We start from the raw sequence: 16,799 nt of genomic DNA on the forward strand, positions 1-16,799 counted from the left end.
TGGGGGGAAAAATATGATTGAATTGTTGACAATTGTTGACAACACAAATTAGTTAAAGGGGAAGTCAGAAGTAGAAACGATAACAAGCCCTGGGTTAGTAAAAAGGGACGTGGCAGGATAGACAGAGGTATGGATGCAAGGATTAGCCATCCATGTTTAACCACGTTTTGAGACTATATAGTATTTTGTTTGTTTACATTTACGTTGTTTACAAATATTGGAGTAAAAACAAGCTTAAATTTCTGGTTTCTGATGGGGTACGACGGTTGAATTAAGCTCATGAGGAATGTATAAGTTACATTCTTCAAGAATCAATGTGTACATATCATTCATTTATAAGTTCAAAAAAATGAATGTAGAAGCTACTGATTGCCCCTTTAAACTACATTTCATGACCCTTGGGGTCAATTAATCAATATTCAAAGTTAAGGTCGCCTTTAAAATAATTTCTATAATAGTGATTTAAAAAAAATGCACTTTGTCCTATATATTCTGAAAATTTAGTCTGAACATGTGGGAACCAGGGAGGAAGAACCTGGATCATTTGATATTTAAGAAAAACATTTAGAGCGACATGGTACTATAGCCTACACTACCTGAAAACCCATTCATTTAAGTGTAATTGAATATTCATGTTTGGACATACAAAATTACCATAATTGTTTTGAATTTGACATCAGTCCTTATTAAACAATGCTTACCTTTCTATAAAAGCCATTGAATCAGACCTAAAGAAATGTTTGTAATATTGTGTAAATGAGTAAAAATGCTATTCAAATTACCACTCTAATATGGCATTGCTAGTATGACCCTCTGGACTTCCGGTAGAGCTCTGTTATTTCCCAAATGAACATCAAGTTGAAAATATGTACTATTGGAAGTTCTTATTTGAGTTGTTAGTAATAGGAATTTAGGTGAAATCATTTTTTCAACGTTTTTCAAAAAGAGTCAGTTGAAGGGTTACATCTTATCCCATAAGGTAATCCGAATAAAAGTTTTATTTATCAAAAAAAAAAAAACGTTCAATCAAATGATCAATTGTCTATTGAGCAAATCAGCGCAAAACAATGTCTGCATCATCAGTGACCATTTATGGATGAAGACAAACCATAGACTACCCTTTAGCAATCCAAATCAGCATGTTGTCTTACGGAGCGTATTATTTGACGTAAATATAACAATACGGTCAACGTTAAGAGTAACTTTAAGAGTAAACGTTTCCCTTATTCATTTAGTTAACACTGTGAGGAACAGATTTGGGGAGCCGTGGATAGGCAGACATGGCCACGACATTCATCAAGTGGCTCCCGAGCGTTCCATCTCTTCTCCGGTTACACGTGTGACGCGTCAGTCCCTCCATGTACTGCCGGGGTCAACCAACATAGACTACTCACGCGTCAATCCCTTAATGTACTGCCGGGGTCAACCAACATAGACTACTCCACTCAGTGACCGGATACTAAACTAACCCTGCCTGCAGCCTGTTAACTCCGCCATTAACTTCCAATCTACACTGATATTATCATCTGACAGATTTGAGGAACGTCTAGGCCATACTCAAGTGCACATTCATTTAAAAACTATTTTCCAAACCAGAAAAAAAAGTTCGAATAAATTAAACAAAAAATAATTTCTTAAAGACTTTGTTTAGAACGTGAAATAATAAGTGACATTATTCTGAAACATATTGGCTAATGTTTTTGGAGAAAGGATGCAGCTAGTGCTAGCTAACGGCAGTGTTCAATATGACGTATTATCCGTTTGATATTGGCCCATTACTGACGAATGAAACGTTCATTTCCAATAACTTCTAAAGGGAATATTTAACGTCCATGTCAAAATGTGATCATAGTGTAATTTTAACAACATATTTGTAGCAACCTGTGTGTCGGAATAACATGTGTGTTAAAGGTGTAAGGGAAATATATCGGTTTTCATTGACCAAATATTTTCCTCTAGGTTTGAATATAATTCAAAGTGCGTTTATAGAACGTGAAAATGCGCATTAATTTAAATCATGGAAGGAAAGCGACATGCAGATCTCGAGATTGGTCTACTGGCTACTAGCACAAGTAATACATATTAATAGACAAGCGAGGCGCGCTGTGGGCTGGCGCCTGCGCTCTTCTACGGTTGTAAATGCAACTCTGCTGTTTTCCGGTTGTAGCGATTGTTAACAAATGTCAGATACAGTCAACTGAACAAATGAAGTCAATGTGAACCAAACTGAAACGATAAGCTTTCCTTACTCTGTATGTTATGGGGTTCATAAGAGCCCATGCACGCCGTGTTGGCTACACCGTCTGTCATTCAGACACATCTTTACATGGAGACGGGAAGATTTCCATGGCAGCTATTTTGTAAATGGAGAATCTCAACTATGGAATTTACCAGTGATATATGTTTCGTTTACATTCCAAAATGTAAACCAAATGTCATTAAATGAGCCGTAAACACATTTAAAATACATAAATAATATAATTGACATTTTACATAAAACAGACACGTTGTCATTTTGGTGTTACAGAATAAAAGTAAACAAAGGACATTTGAAGAAAGGAAAAAAGTGGAGATTAAAAATAAAAAAAGAGTTGTTGTCGTCCTATTGTGTTCGTTTTGTTGTTAGATTACCATGATTAAGCATATTGTGTGATTGTTAATGCACCTCTTGCATTATTGCTAGTTGGTGGGTTAAACCCTAACCCTACACAAACAACTTGAACTTGAGTAACCTAATGGAACCTCTGAATAGACATATTTCTGTACTGTCCTGTTTGTGTGGCAATTATATGTGTACATGGGAGAACGTGGTGGTCTCACAGTCTTTCAGGACACTGCGTTTTAATTCGGACTCGCCATGTACTGCATGTGTTGCTCCGTCAAGCCTGTTGTGCGATGTTATAAGCTACGTTACGATTTGGTAACATCTAATAATATTACAAAGTTACATTTTAGGCCCGTATGTGTTATCTCCATAGTCCATTAAGACCAGAGTCGATATTGATTTATATCTCTGCCTTCTGGCTTTGTCAGAAAATGCATGAAACGATAAATACGGGTCTTTTCAAAACAAAATGAATCCCATTGTATGAATCAAAACATATGTTTGGATATATAGCCTCCGCGGCATTTCTATTGGGTCTAACGGTGCGTGAATGGAAACGTATCAACACTATAACCTAGATAGATAGTGTTAAATAGAGTCGAAAAAGTCACTTTAGTACCATCATTCATTTATCTAAAAAATTAATAGCCCATGCAAAGAAAATATGAATACATTTCAAACAGATCACCTCAGATATCATGCATTCTGCCATTCCAATCACACACACACCACACACACACACACACACACACACACACACACACACACACACACACACACACACACACACACACACACACACTCTCTGTGGACTGTGACTGATGATTGATCATTATGCAATACTACATTGTTTGCAGTCTATTTAGCTTCGGCTTTTATTTTAGAATTGTTTCATTTTTCGTCCGTTCCAATGTGTCATGTTGTCAGCTGCAGACTGACAGATCTACGGGAACATTGTATTCTGTGTCGCCTAGCCCCGCGCACTGGCAGTGTTAACCACGCAGGACAGGCTTGTGATCACTGGCGTCTGTCTGTTGACGTGAACCCTGCCTAATGGTCCGGTCAACCAGGCTGCACCACGGAACAAAGACTACAACACTGACTCGAGAAGTCCCAACACTTCCTCAACACTAGACTATGGCATCCATCCGACACAGCTAGCTACGGGAAACTGAATAACATCGAGAACAATTAAGTAACAACATAAACAATTTCGTTTACTCTGACTGAGAAGTAGAACTGTCACTATTCATCTTTTCGATTCTCACATTACTCGAGGGCAAGGGCTGGGATGTTACTTTTGGATAAAAGGGACACAAGGACAGGGGAAATCGAATTACTTAACATTAATTCCTATTACTGAATTTGATTCTGCGAGCCTATAAAGGCAAGCTTGATGAGATTTAGAATGCTACGCTTTGATAAGCGTATAATGCATCCGGGTTTTACCCTAATAAGTTGGTCCAAATATGTCCCTTTATTGACGTGTTATGAAATATTTTAGTCATATATTTTAGTCATTTTAATTCTTTAAGCCTACGTATAGTATTATAATTAATTTGTTCTTTAGAATAACTCATATGTAATGGTTTAATAAAGACCTAGTCATCTATTTACGTTTTTGTTATGCATGAGTGAGTGTATACAAAGATAATCACACATCATTCATTTTGATATCCAGTCATAGGCCTATTTAAACAACATATAGGCTATGAGAAACAAAAATATGGAAAGGCAAATAGTTGGTTGTATTTTTAATCCTTTAATATAGTACGAAATGTAACCAAACATTTTTTGCAAACTAAATTTTACATACTAGCGCATTTCTCCATAAATACCGATCATTTCTAACATGTTACCCTTTACATGCGGATAAATATGGAAAATTTTGCTATTTACATGTAGGTAATACTTCCTTGACATTATCAAGGTAATGAACAAATAGTTGTTATATTTTATCACGAAGGCCTACATAAACAGACGACACGGAGTTTCAGGCTTTCACTATACACGATTTATCGACATGACATTAAATAACAGCAATGGTAAGTACTGTGCTACTCCAACTGGACCGTAGACGAAATGTTGCACCAAATACAAAAGCACATACATAGACTAATAGTCGGTAAGGTCGACGTCATAGTGGAGACGGTAGTTATACTGAGTAATTCACATTGGGTACACATCAACTACGACATTCGGTTCAATCAACACTATTCATCGCAATATTATTGTTAAAACCATTTCATTTTCCATATATCTAGGGACCACATTTGCACAAATCCGTTAAACTGTTATATAAGTATTTACAAAATAAAATATTACATTTTTGAACTGGGAATCTTTATGTACAACAAAAACAGAATCAGGCCACGACCCGCAGATAGCATGCATTTAGGTCTCTCGTGTGCAGTCTTTCAAAAAAGAGTCAGGAAAAAAACGGAAAAAAAACGTTAACTTGGTAGCTGGCTTTGCACCTTGTCCATGCATCACTCTCTCTCTCTCTTTCTCTTTAGCCGTTAACCAACCATTTTGGCTTCCTCGTTTTTTTTCTCGGTCCTCACGTTATAGGCTGACTTTCAAAGTCTTTGATTCCAGTCCTATTTCTGCAGGCTTTGTGAAAATATTTTACACGTACCATTCATTAAAATTTGACGACAGCGTGTTGTGGTGACTGGTCGTGTGGTGTACTGTCGAGGCTGCCGGTGATATGGAACTGGAATTCTGGTTCTCTGTGGACGGGGACACGATGGTGGGCGGCGTGGACGACTCATACCCGGAACTGGCCGCTGGCGACGGTTGAGGTCCTTGCGTGGTAGCCTCGTGAACCTGCAAGACAGTGAAAAACAAAACTTAACATTTTACAGTGTAAATTTCATAGACTGGCATGCTTTCTAGAAATATGCAGGCTTCCAGTTTGATTCTCAATTGTGAGAATAAGAAATATTAATAGCCTAAATAAAACACTTTAAATGTCCAGACATTAAAATGTATAATGCAATATTTTGGATATGACAACAGAGAGGCTTTATGAAGACACAACAGGTATTTGCATTTGCTACATGGCGTCTCCCTGCTGTTTCTGTGTTCGTGTTTGCTGGAATGTAGGCTACTGCATTTTTATGCATGCACTTTCATTCTCGAAAGGGTGTAGGAATTAAAAAAATATATACATTATAAATTCAAATGGAATATAACATGTAAAAGTAAACCCAATATGTACCTTCATGTGTTTCCGCAGAGAGCTTGGATGTGTGTAGGACTTGTCACACATCTTGCAGAGATAAGGCTTGTCAGACGTATGGACGTGCATGTGTTTCTTCCGGTCGCTGCTGTTCGCAAACCGCCTGTCGCAGCCCTCAAACTCACACTTGAAAGGCTTCTCACCTTAAAAAAAATACATATATAGATTTTTTTTTTTAAATGTTACACAATGAAAATATAAATACGTACATATTCCCATTTAACATTAACATTTCAGTGAGGTGGGGGAATTTAGGCTACCACCACATTGAACATGACAAAATATTATCTTCAGGTATATTACAGCATTCGTTTTTTTTCATGGGCTACCAAAATATATTAAAGTGCTGTAGGCTATGTGTTCAGACATTAACATTTTGTTGTGATGACATGTTTACTTGCACCACTAAGATAAACAATGCAATAGCATGTCACGTTGGTCACTTTTCTATTCATTTAAATGGTACAGAATAGGAATACTAGGCTGTAGTGGCACATGACTAATTAAAGCAATTTGGTATTATATGAACAATAGTATTTAAACAAATATAATCAAAACATTTGAACTTCTAGTAGCATAACATTTATTACGCAAACAGCTTTTGGAGTGGATATTGTGATCATTCTTTTGGTTCTTACCAGTGTGAGTCCTTTTGTGGATTTTTAGATTTTCCGATCGGGCAAACACTTTTCCACAGCCGGGGAAGGGACACGGGAATGGTTTCTCTCCGGTGTGCACTCTGATATGATTTACCAGTTTGTATTTAGCTTTGAACGGTTTTCCTTCTCGGACGCACTCTTCCCAAAAGCAAATATGGTTCGACTGCTCTGGTCCTCCAACATGCTCCACGGTCAGGTGGGTCACGAGCTCGTGCATCGTGCTGAAAGTTTTGTTGCAAGCCTTTTTGGGGTTCGACAACTGTTCGGGCTCGACCCACTTACAGATGAGCTCCTGTTTGATGGGCTGCCTCATGTAACGGAAGAAGGCCCCTGCCCCGTGGTGAGCCGCCATGTTCATGTGGCCATATCCATGCAGCTGAGAAGAGGCGTAGTGGTCGGATCGGGGGCTCGTAACGTGGGCATACTGGTCAGCCCGGCCGTACATGTCCCCGGTAAAGCCAAGGCGCATCTGGCTGTTGACGACATTAGACGACGCATGGCTCGCGGCTTGCTCGTGGAGTCCGGGGAAGAGCAGGTGCCCAGTGGCATCGGAGTGTCCATGTGGCCCTGCAAAACTTCCCGCTGCGGAGGCAAACAGGCTGTGCTGCGCGCTGGTTGCGTCTCCGAAGCCCCGGTTTCTGAAGAGAAAGTCCCGGGTGGAGTTGAAGGCTGCGGTGGAGTAGGAGCTGACGTGCGTCGGGTGGTGGTGGTGACCCAGGGCGGCAGCAGCGTAGCCGGGAGCCTGGGAGGAGAACGCCGTCTGGCCGGAGCCCAGGTCGTGGGAGCTGTGGTTGATTTTAAAAGCGCCCATCCCGTCTGCGAATGGATTTATCCCCAAAGCCACTTCTCGTTCTGTGACTTCGCCTGTTGAGTGATGCCTTGAGGAGCCAAACGTAGTGACTCCTATGGTGGGGTACTGGGGTCCTGCGTCCAGCAGCATCTTCCGTCAGTCTACAACTCAATGAGGCAACTGAGAGCAGGAATTAAAAATCATGCACAGATATTCTTCTGACCTCTATACCTCTCTCTCTCTCTGCAAAAAATATCTAGCGGACTTTACTGAGCTGAGCAAACTCCAATCCACATATGTTCTATTTACCTAAAACAAGATAGGAATGTTTCCTGTTCTACCTCTCATCCGATCCACACGCGAATCATGGAGGCTACAATATTATATTTTGCGGTTTCTCTTCCTGTGGCGAAACTTTCACCTCCCCAGTCAGGCGGCGAGCTTCAGACTGATAGTCGCAATCATTCCTGCAGATAAATGAATTGAAAAGACAACACAGTCCACCCCTGATGAATGGGGAGGAAGGGGTGGGGGGGTGGGGGGGGGCAACATGTGACCCGGTACTCAGACACTCATTGGAGGACGCCCTATCCCCCTACCAACGTTCACCCACCAAATAACAATCCGCGTGCCGTGGCCCCTCTCCTATTGGTCCGTGTGCATCATCAATCCCAGGTATTGTGAGATTGCTGACTGTGGTTTTGGTTAAACGGCTGAATAACACAAGAAAGAAAGTTGAGAAAAATAAAAGCTACAATAGACGGTGTAAAATGTAGACGGTCGTCGGCTATTCAGTCACACTAGACACTGCTAAAAGTCCAAATGCATGTTCCTCTGCAACTAATGCATAGCAACAACCATTCTCTCCATGCAATATTAAAATACACTTTCTCCGAGCATTAAGTTGTGTGCAAATTCTGCTGTTTGAGCATGGCCATTCGGCTGCACAAGAAGTCAATGTGTCGCTTAATGATGTTGCTGCGCAATCTTTCTCTGACAGCACAGAGACTGGGAGGCAGTATACTACAAACTCTTTGTTGTTGATCCGGGCCTTTTTTTCCTCTTCATAAGACACAAGTTGAGGGCATGGCGGTGTCTTTGTTGATTTCCATGGCGATCTTTGGATTCAGTGAAATGTCCGAGGAACAGAAAAGAACACTCATTTCCTCTCTCTCTCTCCGTTCAAGTGTGAGTTAGGAATTCATAACAATATATTGCGTTTTTCTAACGTTACGTGGGAATCGAACAACACGATCCAAACGTCAATATGTGACAAGACATCAAACAATAACATAAGGCCACAATGACATGAAAATATGACTAATAATAATCATACATGTACCATGATATAGCGTGTTTATATTCATTTGTCAGATCAGGTAGGCTAGAGGTCTATCTCCACATAGCAATCGTCTATGTCAATGTCAACGTTGAAAAACACTGACGTTACAATCCCTAGGTAGTCATCACGCCGTGTGCATACAGCACCTCGTTTATGAAGCTGTCGTCGAAGGTTGCACTTCATGTGTTGCTATTTACACGTCAGGTGTTCTTTGTGACCATTAAAACATATAGGGCCTTGGCTATAGTTGTCTGTGAACTCTATTCTGCAGCTCTCTCTCTCTCTCTCTCTCCCTCTCTCTACTTTCCTGTTCCTTTTTGCAGCAGCCTCATAAAGGGAACATATGCAGTCAGGACTCTCACATCACCATTCTCACCTAAAACACATGCTGACAAAAGTGTCCCAAAAAAGCATACACAAAGTTATCATCATAAAGAAACATAATAATCCGTTATTTAAAATAATAATAATAATGATATCTCAAGCTCTCCTGTTTGAAAACTGGTAATAGCCTGCACTACCCTAACCTGTATGTAGAACGTTGTGGGTTGTCGAAGTTATCAAGTGGGATTTGCGAGGCTCGCTGCTGGAACCTCCGGCTGCTGGAGTTCAAAGCCACATGAACAGACGTGCCATACGAACCATTAAAATATCATCTTGACTGCCAGTTTCTGCTTCATACACTCCAGAGAGACAAACGCGAAGACAACAGAGTCTAGAGTTCTCAATCTTTTTCCGTGCAACTTTTAGTAAGTTTTTAAGTAGACTACCACAACACACACACACAATCTGGAAGACCCTTCAACAGGTGGAAAACCGTTAGGATGGCACGTGTGTCGAAGTGACTTTGCAAAAGGAAGAAATAAATACTTCTACGAATCCCAAACACATAAAAGGTGTCGGAACCCTCAAATAAACCAACAGAAAGCAAACATGGTTCATAGTTGAATCATACATGTTTATTTTGACTAATTTATCTGCCATCGGAAGTATCCGGTGATTGACGCATGCGTTGTTGACTGATTCTTTATTTGGATACGGCAATGGAGAATCTCTACATCAGGGTGACCAATGATATGGATTCCATCAGTGGAGGCCTCTAAGTAAGTTATGGTCGATAGGACTACAAGCTACAAGGCATTGCTTTGATCTAAACATAACAGTGATAGTGATATTATAATAGTGATATTAAGTCTATCATGCGGTGTCTAACAACTGATATTAATTGCGTTAAAATAGGCCTTATTCTGAAATGCATTTCATTTTCGATAGGCAATCTAATTCCGATTGGTGAAAGGCATGTGCTTCGAGTTATTTGTTACAAAATATGTATACAGTGTATGTATATAGCCTATAAACCCATTACGCGTTTTGGGAATTGCTAGGCTATGGTCTGGTCTTGGTCCCTATCCATTTTCTTTCTAGTTGTTTACAAGAGGGCTCATCTTGGACCAGAAATAACTAAGTCTATATACATTACCGCAGTGTGTTCTCGAGATGCCTCTCTCTCTCTCTCTCTCTCTCTCTCTCTCTCTCTCTCTCTCTCTCTCTCTCTCTCTCTCTCTCTCTCTCTCTCTCTCTCTCTCTCTACCTCTCTCTCTCTACCTCTCTCTCTCTCTCTCTCTCTCTCTCTCTCTCTCTCTCTCTCTCTCTCTCTCTCTCTCTCTCTCTCTCTCTCTCTCTCTCTCTCTCTCTGCAGACTACAACAACCCTACACTGGGCACCGGGGTGGGGGAGGGGGAGATTCCTACCCGAGTTAAAGTGCACGTACATTTAAGGTAAATCACTTTTTATGCACTATTCTCTATACACGCATTCTGACCTTGAATTTAAGCACGATAATGGTATGCTATTAACCCGCTATTCGTTTGGGGGGTGGAGATCACAGATATGAAGGTGTGTCGGGGGCTGTGTCTGCAGATATGCCGTATTCTGACGTTAAAGTCCCTCTTAGTCCCACCACCTTTACGTTGCGTTGAAACAATCAATAAGGTCGATCAACCTGTCGGTTTCATGTGGAACAACGTCTACTTTTTTAGATAGAAATAACACCCTTCTCCATGAAATTAACAGATCAGAGCTATTGATCAGAGCTATTGATCAGAGCTATAGATCAGAGCTATTGATCAGAGCTATTGAACAGAGCTGGGTAAATGAGTAATCTGTTTGGATCAGGGGATTTTTAAAATATAAATTACAATTATTTTAGATCTATTTTACCTTATGATCACTGGAGACAAATGTGAAACCAGTCACATGGCAGGAAACTGAAGCTTATCAACGTATCACCCTTTTCCGCAGTGAAGTTGATGAAATGCTGGCCTTGTAACTTTCAGGGATGAAATGCGGAGAGCCAAGCTTTAGGCTTCTGTAGACATGCGCAAATGACAGTACAGCGCCAAACATACATAGGTGATTTATGGTTTCTAGAATGGTTGAATTGTATGCCTGACTTTTCACCGTATTTGTTTTAAACAATTTGTTTCCTTTTAAATACTAGACACTATCAGTAGCCAGCGTCAGTTCTACCCACAGACATTTATAACAGTCTCGTTAATGTTAGTTTCCTCACATTTAGCATCTTTACATTCCATCATCAGGTTCCATTAGTTTCCTCTGTCACGTCGGTGTGGTTGTTCCTGAGGATCGCTAGCAATAGTGGATCATATTATGCTAACCTATTACAAGTTGTTCAATAATTTAGAATATGTAGCCTACTGCATTTGAATAATCATTTAACTCAGACCACACGTAGCAGTTTAAACCTGGAGCCTGGCGCACGGTTCACGACGACCGGACAGTTGTCATCACAGCTCCATGATTAGGTAGGATTATTAAGGTAGATTTTAAAGGACTATTGATCAAACCCTATTGTACACCTTTTTCCACTTTACAATAATATTTCATGGATTGAACAATTGAATTTGGCAGCTTCAGGATTAATCAAACCATTGTTTTTTTTGGATTCACCAATATATATCGTGCATAAAGACTCTCCAAATCAGTTTTTTAATTTATTATTAATAAATACTTTCCTAACTCTAAATAATTTTCAAGATCAGATTATTTTTAAGTCTAACAATTGGTTCTGAAAAGGATCCCTGATATTCTGAGCCGTTCTCTCCATGTATTCTAGTGAGTCTGTCGAGAAGAAACACCGCATTTAAAGGGATGGTTATTTAAAGGGATGGCTTAACATAAATGTACTGAAACTCCTATTGAATGAAAACTCCACGAGAAAATATGTTGGCCAGCAAGTGGGAGGGGTTTCAGCGTGTTGAATTAAATGTATTCAGTGGCCGCAAGGGAACCACGCCTGCAAAGCCCGTTACACACCTGCATACGGTAAGTCTGAACATCAACTACTGAGAGGTGCTTAGAAATGGCGTGCATAAGGAAGGTGCACATTTCCTAAGTCTGAATCAGGTCCCTGGAGCAGAGGCCATTTCATAAACATAGCCAGGGTCACGTCATATTTACTTATTTATGACGTGCTTGACGTGGCGTTGTCAATAGTGAATAGGATTCTCAAGTCACATGCATTCGCTTTGGTTCAGGTAACTGATACACATGCAGGAAGGAGTGAGGAGTGGTACTCACATGGGGAGTTGGAGATGGTGTCTAGCATTTTGAGCAGTGTGCAGTGTTCAGTAGGCTAGTACAAAAGTTGCCGATGCACTTCTTGCCTGCGTGTTTTAAGACAACAAGAACAGTCTAAAACGAAATCGAGGCAAAAAGTCACTCTTATACATTGTAGCTGTACTTGTAATGACCATTTTAATGAGATCCTAACGCAATATTATTATTATTTAAAAAAATGTTTTACTGATACACGAATTAATTAAACAATGAGAATGGACGTTTTTTTTTTTTGGTTCACTGGCGCAATGAGCCTCGTGCAAGGATGGACATAACCCAATCTGGGTCTCTGAAATAAATACCTATTGAGGCGATGGTCACAAAAGTAGTCAAATATTTGCGTGACACGCTGTCAAAAGAAATGAAGGCTTTACTGCCTCTGAAATACCCATCGCTCTCTGAGACAACAACCCGATGATTGACTGCTATGGACACTTTATAATCCGACTAATAGCTAAACAGATATACATGGGATATTTGACATGAATCTAATGGTAACGGTTTGACCCCCTTTTGGGTCAATTCACAGAACAATTCCTATTTGTCTCCGACTGATTTGATTAAGATAAAGGGGAGACATGCAATTCAGATTAAAATAATAGTATTTAAGTAACTGTGGATTAATATGCATTAATTTGTGCATGCATGGATTTACAAAATGTTGAAGTTGGAGGAAAAAAGGAATACGCAACGCTTTAGTGGGGAGGACCCGTGACAAACATTTGATAACGGTGCCTCATATAAATAGACAACATAGAAGCAGCAAAATAGCGTCGGTGGAAATGTTAATGATATCACATCGCAGCTCAGTTCCTTTAATTATGTATTTTAATGTTTAGGTCTAATGTAGGCTTAATGACATGCACAAAACACGACAGCGTAGCAAAGAGCACATACGAGCGAACGACCAGTGCACATTGTTAGTTTTTAAATATATACGTTTAGCTTTTTTTTCCTATTGCGCTCATAGATAATCACCAACTTTTACGCAAAATCAACTATTATGCATAAGTTAACACACTTTTACGCATATGTTGACATGCTTAATACCCAATGCTTACTGCCAATCATTTCCCCTTTAAAGTAAATAATATGTTGCATACATTTTTAGTATGTTTTCAGACATACATTCTTCAACACATACGTTATAGTTTTTTTTGTTGTTGAGGCCGAGCAAACTTAACAGCCTTCCTCCTAAGAATGGGATGTAACATCATGGACCTTCACGCATTGGTTCAAAAAAAATGTCTTACGAGTGGAGAGGAAAAACGTGATTAACCATTAACTCCCATCTTCTAACATAATTATTAAAAACATTCTAAATACGTTTTACGATTTAAGGTATAGACTAACAGTAGTGTGGTCACTGGGTTGTTGAGTCGATAGCAGTGAATAATCAATGAGATTAACTTTTATGTTTTCGACAGCCGTTTCCTTCACCAGTGGACGGCCCTCTCCCTCTCAGAGTATCATTGCCAAGTATAACTCATATTTTAGCAAGTCTTATTTTGGGCTTAAATCTCTACCACTCTTGCCTTGTTCTGCGCTGTTCATCAGGCGCCACCTCCCGTTCCCCTGATCTGCTCCCGTTCAGGGTCTCAATCCGACATGGCTCGTGGGCGAAATTAGCCCGTATCATAACAACAGGTCGGTTCCATTACTTTTCCCCGGGACAATGGACGGCGTCGCCCCTATTCACTAATACACAGAAACCGATCCCGCGACGAAGAGGAGGACGCGCAGCTAGCAAGGAGGGTTGTTGCGGTGCGGAGGACGTATAAAATATGTTTCTTTATCTTACCGTATCTTTTTTGGCCTTTGAGTGATGCGTAAAAACTCCCCGACGCGGATAATTGCTTTAGAGAAAGGGACTAGTCTATGTTTGAAAATATTTTCGGTACTTTGATGCCCACATTTTCTAACGGAAACCTAAAGGCTACATTTTATAAATTTCAATGACATTGTATTTTCGTAAATTGTGAAGTTGTATTTGTCTATTGATTATTATCTGTAGCCTACAACTTTTTTAGAGGGGCTACTTTGCCTTTGGGCCTAATTTGCCTGTCTATTTTATGTGTTGTTTGCTTATAACAAAACTTGGGTACATTGCGCTTCCATAACTCTTAGTCAGTCAGTAGAAGACATGACAGCTATACCTTGGGTGTAGGCCTAACGGTTTAACTTTTGAAGTTTAAAGTACAATAACCTTTGCAATACAAAATACATCTTTCTCTTCCAAGTGTTGCCTGAGGCTCGGCGCAGGCGCTCTGGCTGCTTGCTGTCACTAAAACAATTTTCTTCACATTGGAAACTGTCACAAGTGACGTCAATCACGGGGCTCTGACCAATTAGAAGGCGGGGTGATTGTTTAGCGCCACGGGCTGCAGCGCCTACCATGAATCTCTATTCTTCACTATCAAAGCGTCCTGCTGCTGCCGGCCAACCGAATGCGATTCCATGCAGCCACTTTAGAACTTAGAACAGTTTTTTTTTCCTTCTATATTTTCGTTTTTTTTCTATATTTTAGTTTTTTTTCTTATATATTTTTGTTTTTTTCTGTATTTTTCATTGCGATTAAAATATATTTATCATCATCATTATTATTTTGCCTGCTGTCAAGTTATTCTAGAATTAGAAGTAATGAGCATGGATGTTTTGGGAAACCATGTGATGTACCCTACGATTTCCAAACGGAACACGGCGCTGAGATTAGTTGACTTGGCAGGGGCGTACCACCATCACCATCATCACCACCATACCCCTCAGAGCGTGACAGGCTTCCCGGGGTTCAGCAGCCATCCACACTCAATGGCTCACTCGCACCCTGGGGAGATTACTGCGGAACCCCGCCTGGGGCCGAGTCCATTCGGGCCAGAACACATGGGGCACTCCGCGGCCCTCAAAATCAGCCCAGCCCATCATTACCCACACCACCATCACCACCACAATCATCATATGGCAGACCACAGTGAAGTGGTCTCCAGTCAAACGGGAGCTTTTGGCCCGGTGCAGGCGGCGACCGTCCCTTATTCCATGTCCCACACGGCCCAGACGTTATCCGCAGCCGCAGGTAGGGATTTCCTCATTCGGAGAGATCTGACAGCTCAAGCCATGCCGGTACTGACCAACCAGAGCCCCGGTTCAACCTCTCATCACGGAATGTTTGTCTCAACAACAGGTAGCTATCCGGGACACTACGGCCATCACCCTGATGCTGGTAGCCATGCCCTCTTCTCCGGACTCCACCATGAACAGTCATCTAGCGGAGCACCAGGTGGCCAAGCCATGAATGGACAAATAAGGTTAGGAATACCTAGCGAAATGTACGTTAGGTCTGATCACTTGAGTCAAGTGGCGAGCTCCAGGGCTGATCCGTTCTCCGCCTCGACATTACATGGCTACGGCGGTCTGAACCATCTGAACATGAACCTCGGAGCCCAGCATCACGGATCCGGTGCATTCTTCCGCTACATGAGGCAGCCGATAAAGCAAGAACTCATCTGCAAGTGGCACGAAGCGGAACACTCGACGAAAAAACTCTGCTCCGAAACTTACGGCACGATGCACGAGCTGGTAACGCATGTGACGGTTGATCACGTCGGTGGCCCGGAGATGGCTAACCATATCTGCTTCTGGGAAGAATGTCCCAGAGAAGGAAAACCATTTAAAGCCAAGTACAAACTTGTAAATCATATCAGAGTACACACCGGAGAGAAACCATTTCCATGTCCCTACCCCGGCTGTGGAAAAGTGTTTGCCCGATCTGAGAACCTGAAGATCCACAAGAGGACTCACACAGGTAAGTGGCTTTATTTACATTTCAGAGGCACCGGTAAATAATGAATCCTCAAACCTTTGTAGAGGTTACGATTTGAATTTTCTGCTATCATTAATAATGGCTTGAACACCATTCCACACAATAGAGCTAAATTCAAATCTCTAATCGATGTTGCATTTAAATGAAATGTTATTTTTAAAGCTATGGTGTACAGTAACCACAACATAAAATAAAGGGAAACAAATATTATTTGTAATTTCATAATGGTCAAATTCAACAAGTGATTCCTTAAAGCATTATTTATCTGATATATATATATATATATATGTTATGTTTATAAATGTAATATTTTGAGCATGGAATTTCAAATCAACAATATCTAGGCTACCCACATGTAGTCTAATGTAAACATTACGCAATAGTTAGTGGGTTATTTGGTCGATTTAATTTCCGACGTGTTTGTTGTGAGTTGTTCAAGTGGTCCAAAGTTGTGCATAGATAATACTAGGCGGGTTATGCGAGGAAAGTTCTCTCGCTCAGGCGTTTGACGTGTGCACTCTCTTGTTTGTGCCAAAATATGCCGTCAGAAAAGAGACTGAGGCCTACACGGACTGTTCTGTCCGACTGTTGCTTTGCCCGCTGTGGGAACATGGAATCAAACACGTCAGAGAGAAGGTGTTGCTTACTGTTGTGAAATCTCATATAGCAGCGGTAGTAGCTATGTAGTGGAGTGGAAATACAT

At 40.8% G+C, this 16,799-nt stretch overlaps 2 protein-coding genes across 2 annotated transcripts in view; one reads left to right on the plus strand and one right to left on the minus strand.

Annotated features, from left to right (window-relative positions):
* Window positions 1-4,347: 4,347 nt before the first annotated feature.
* LOC120027974 (zinc finger protein ZIC 1-like) lies at window positions 4,348-7,722 on the minus strand. The gene is made up of 3 exons (XM_038973071.1): window positions 6,488-7,722; window positions 5,829-5,992; window positions 4,348-5,434 (listed from the first exon to the last, which is right to left on the minus strand). The coding sequence occupies exons 1-3, from the start codon at window positions 7,446-7,448 to the stop codon at window positions 5,234-5,236; spliced, it is 1,326 nt and encodes a 441-aa protein (XP_038828999.1). The 5' UTR covers window positions 7,449-7,722; the 3' UTR covers window positions 4,348-5,233.
* A 7,197-nt stretch (window positions 7,723-14,919) lies between these two features.
* The window catches only part of LOC120027973 (zinc finger protein ZIC 4-like), a 15,574-nt gene continuing 13,694 nt past the window's right edge, over window positions 14,920-16,799 (plus strand). The window contains exons 1-2 of the mRNA XM_038973070.1: window positions 14,920-15,349; window positions 15,458-16,078. Coding sequence (XP_038828998.1) covers window positions 14,920-15,349; window positions 15,458-16,078 — 1,051 coding nt within the window. The remainder of the gene's footprint in view (window positions 15,350-15,457; window positions 16,079-16,799) is intronic.

This window comes from Salvelinus namaycush, chromosome 33, assembly GCF_016432855.1.
Source record: "Salvelinus namaycush isolate Seneca chromosome 33, SaNama_1.0, whole genome shotgun sequence".
NCBI lineage: Eukaryota > Metazoa > Chordata > Actinopteri > Salmoniformes > Salmonidae > Salvelinus > Salvelinus namaycush.

Excerpts from the sequence above, each read along its gene's own strand:
- LOC120027974 (XM_038973071.1), bottom strand. The coding sequence starts at position 7,448 with ATGCTGCTGGACGCAGGACCCCAGTACCCCACCATAGGAGTCACTACG. Across the intron at positions 5,993-6,487 it reads CCACAAAAGGACTCACACTG|GTGAGAAGCCTTTCAAGTGT; the intron begins GTAAGAACCAAA and ends ATTTTTTTTAAG. Across the intron at positions 5,435-5,828 it reads CTCTGCGGAAACACATGAAG|GTTCACGAGGCTACCACGCA; the intron begins GTACATATTGGG and ends ACTGTCTTGCAG.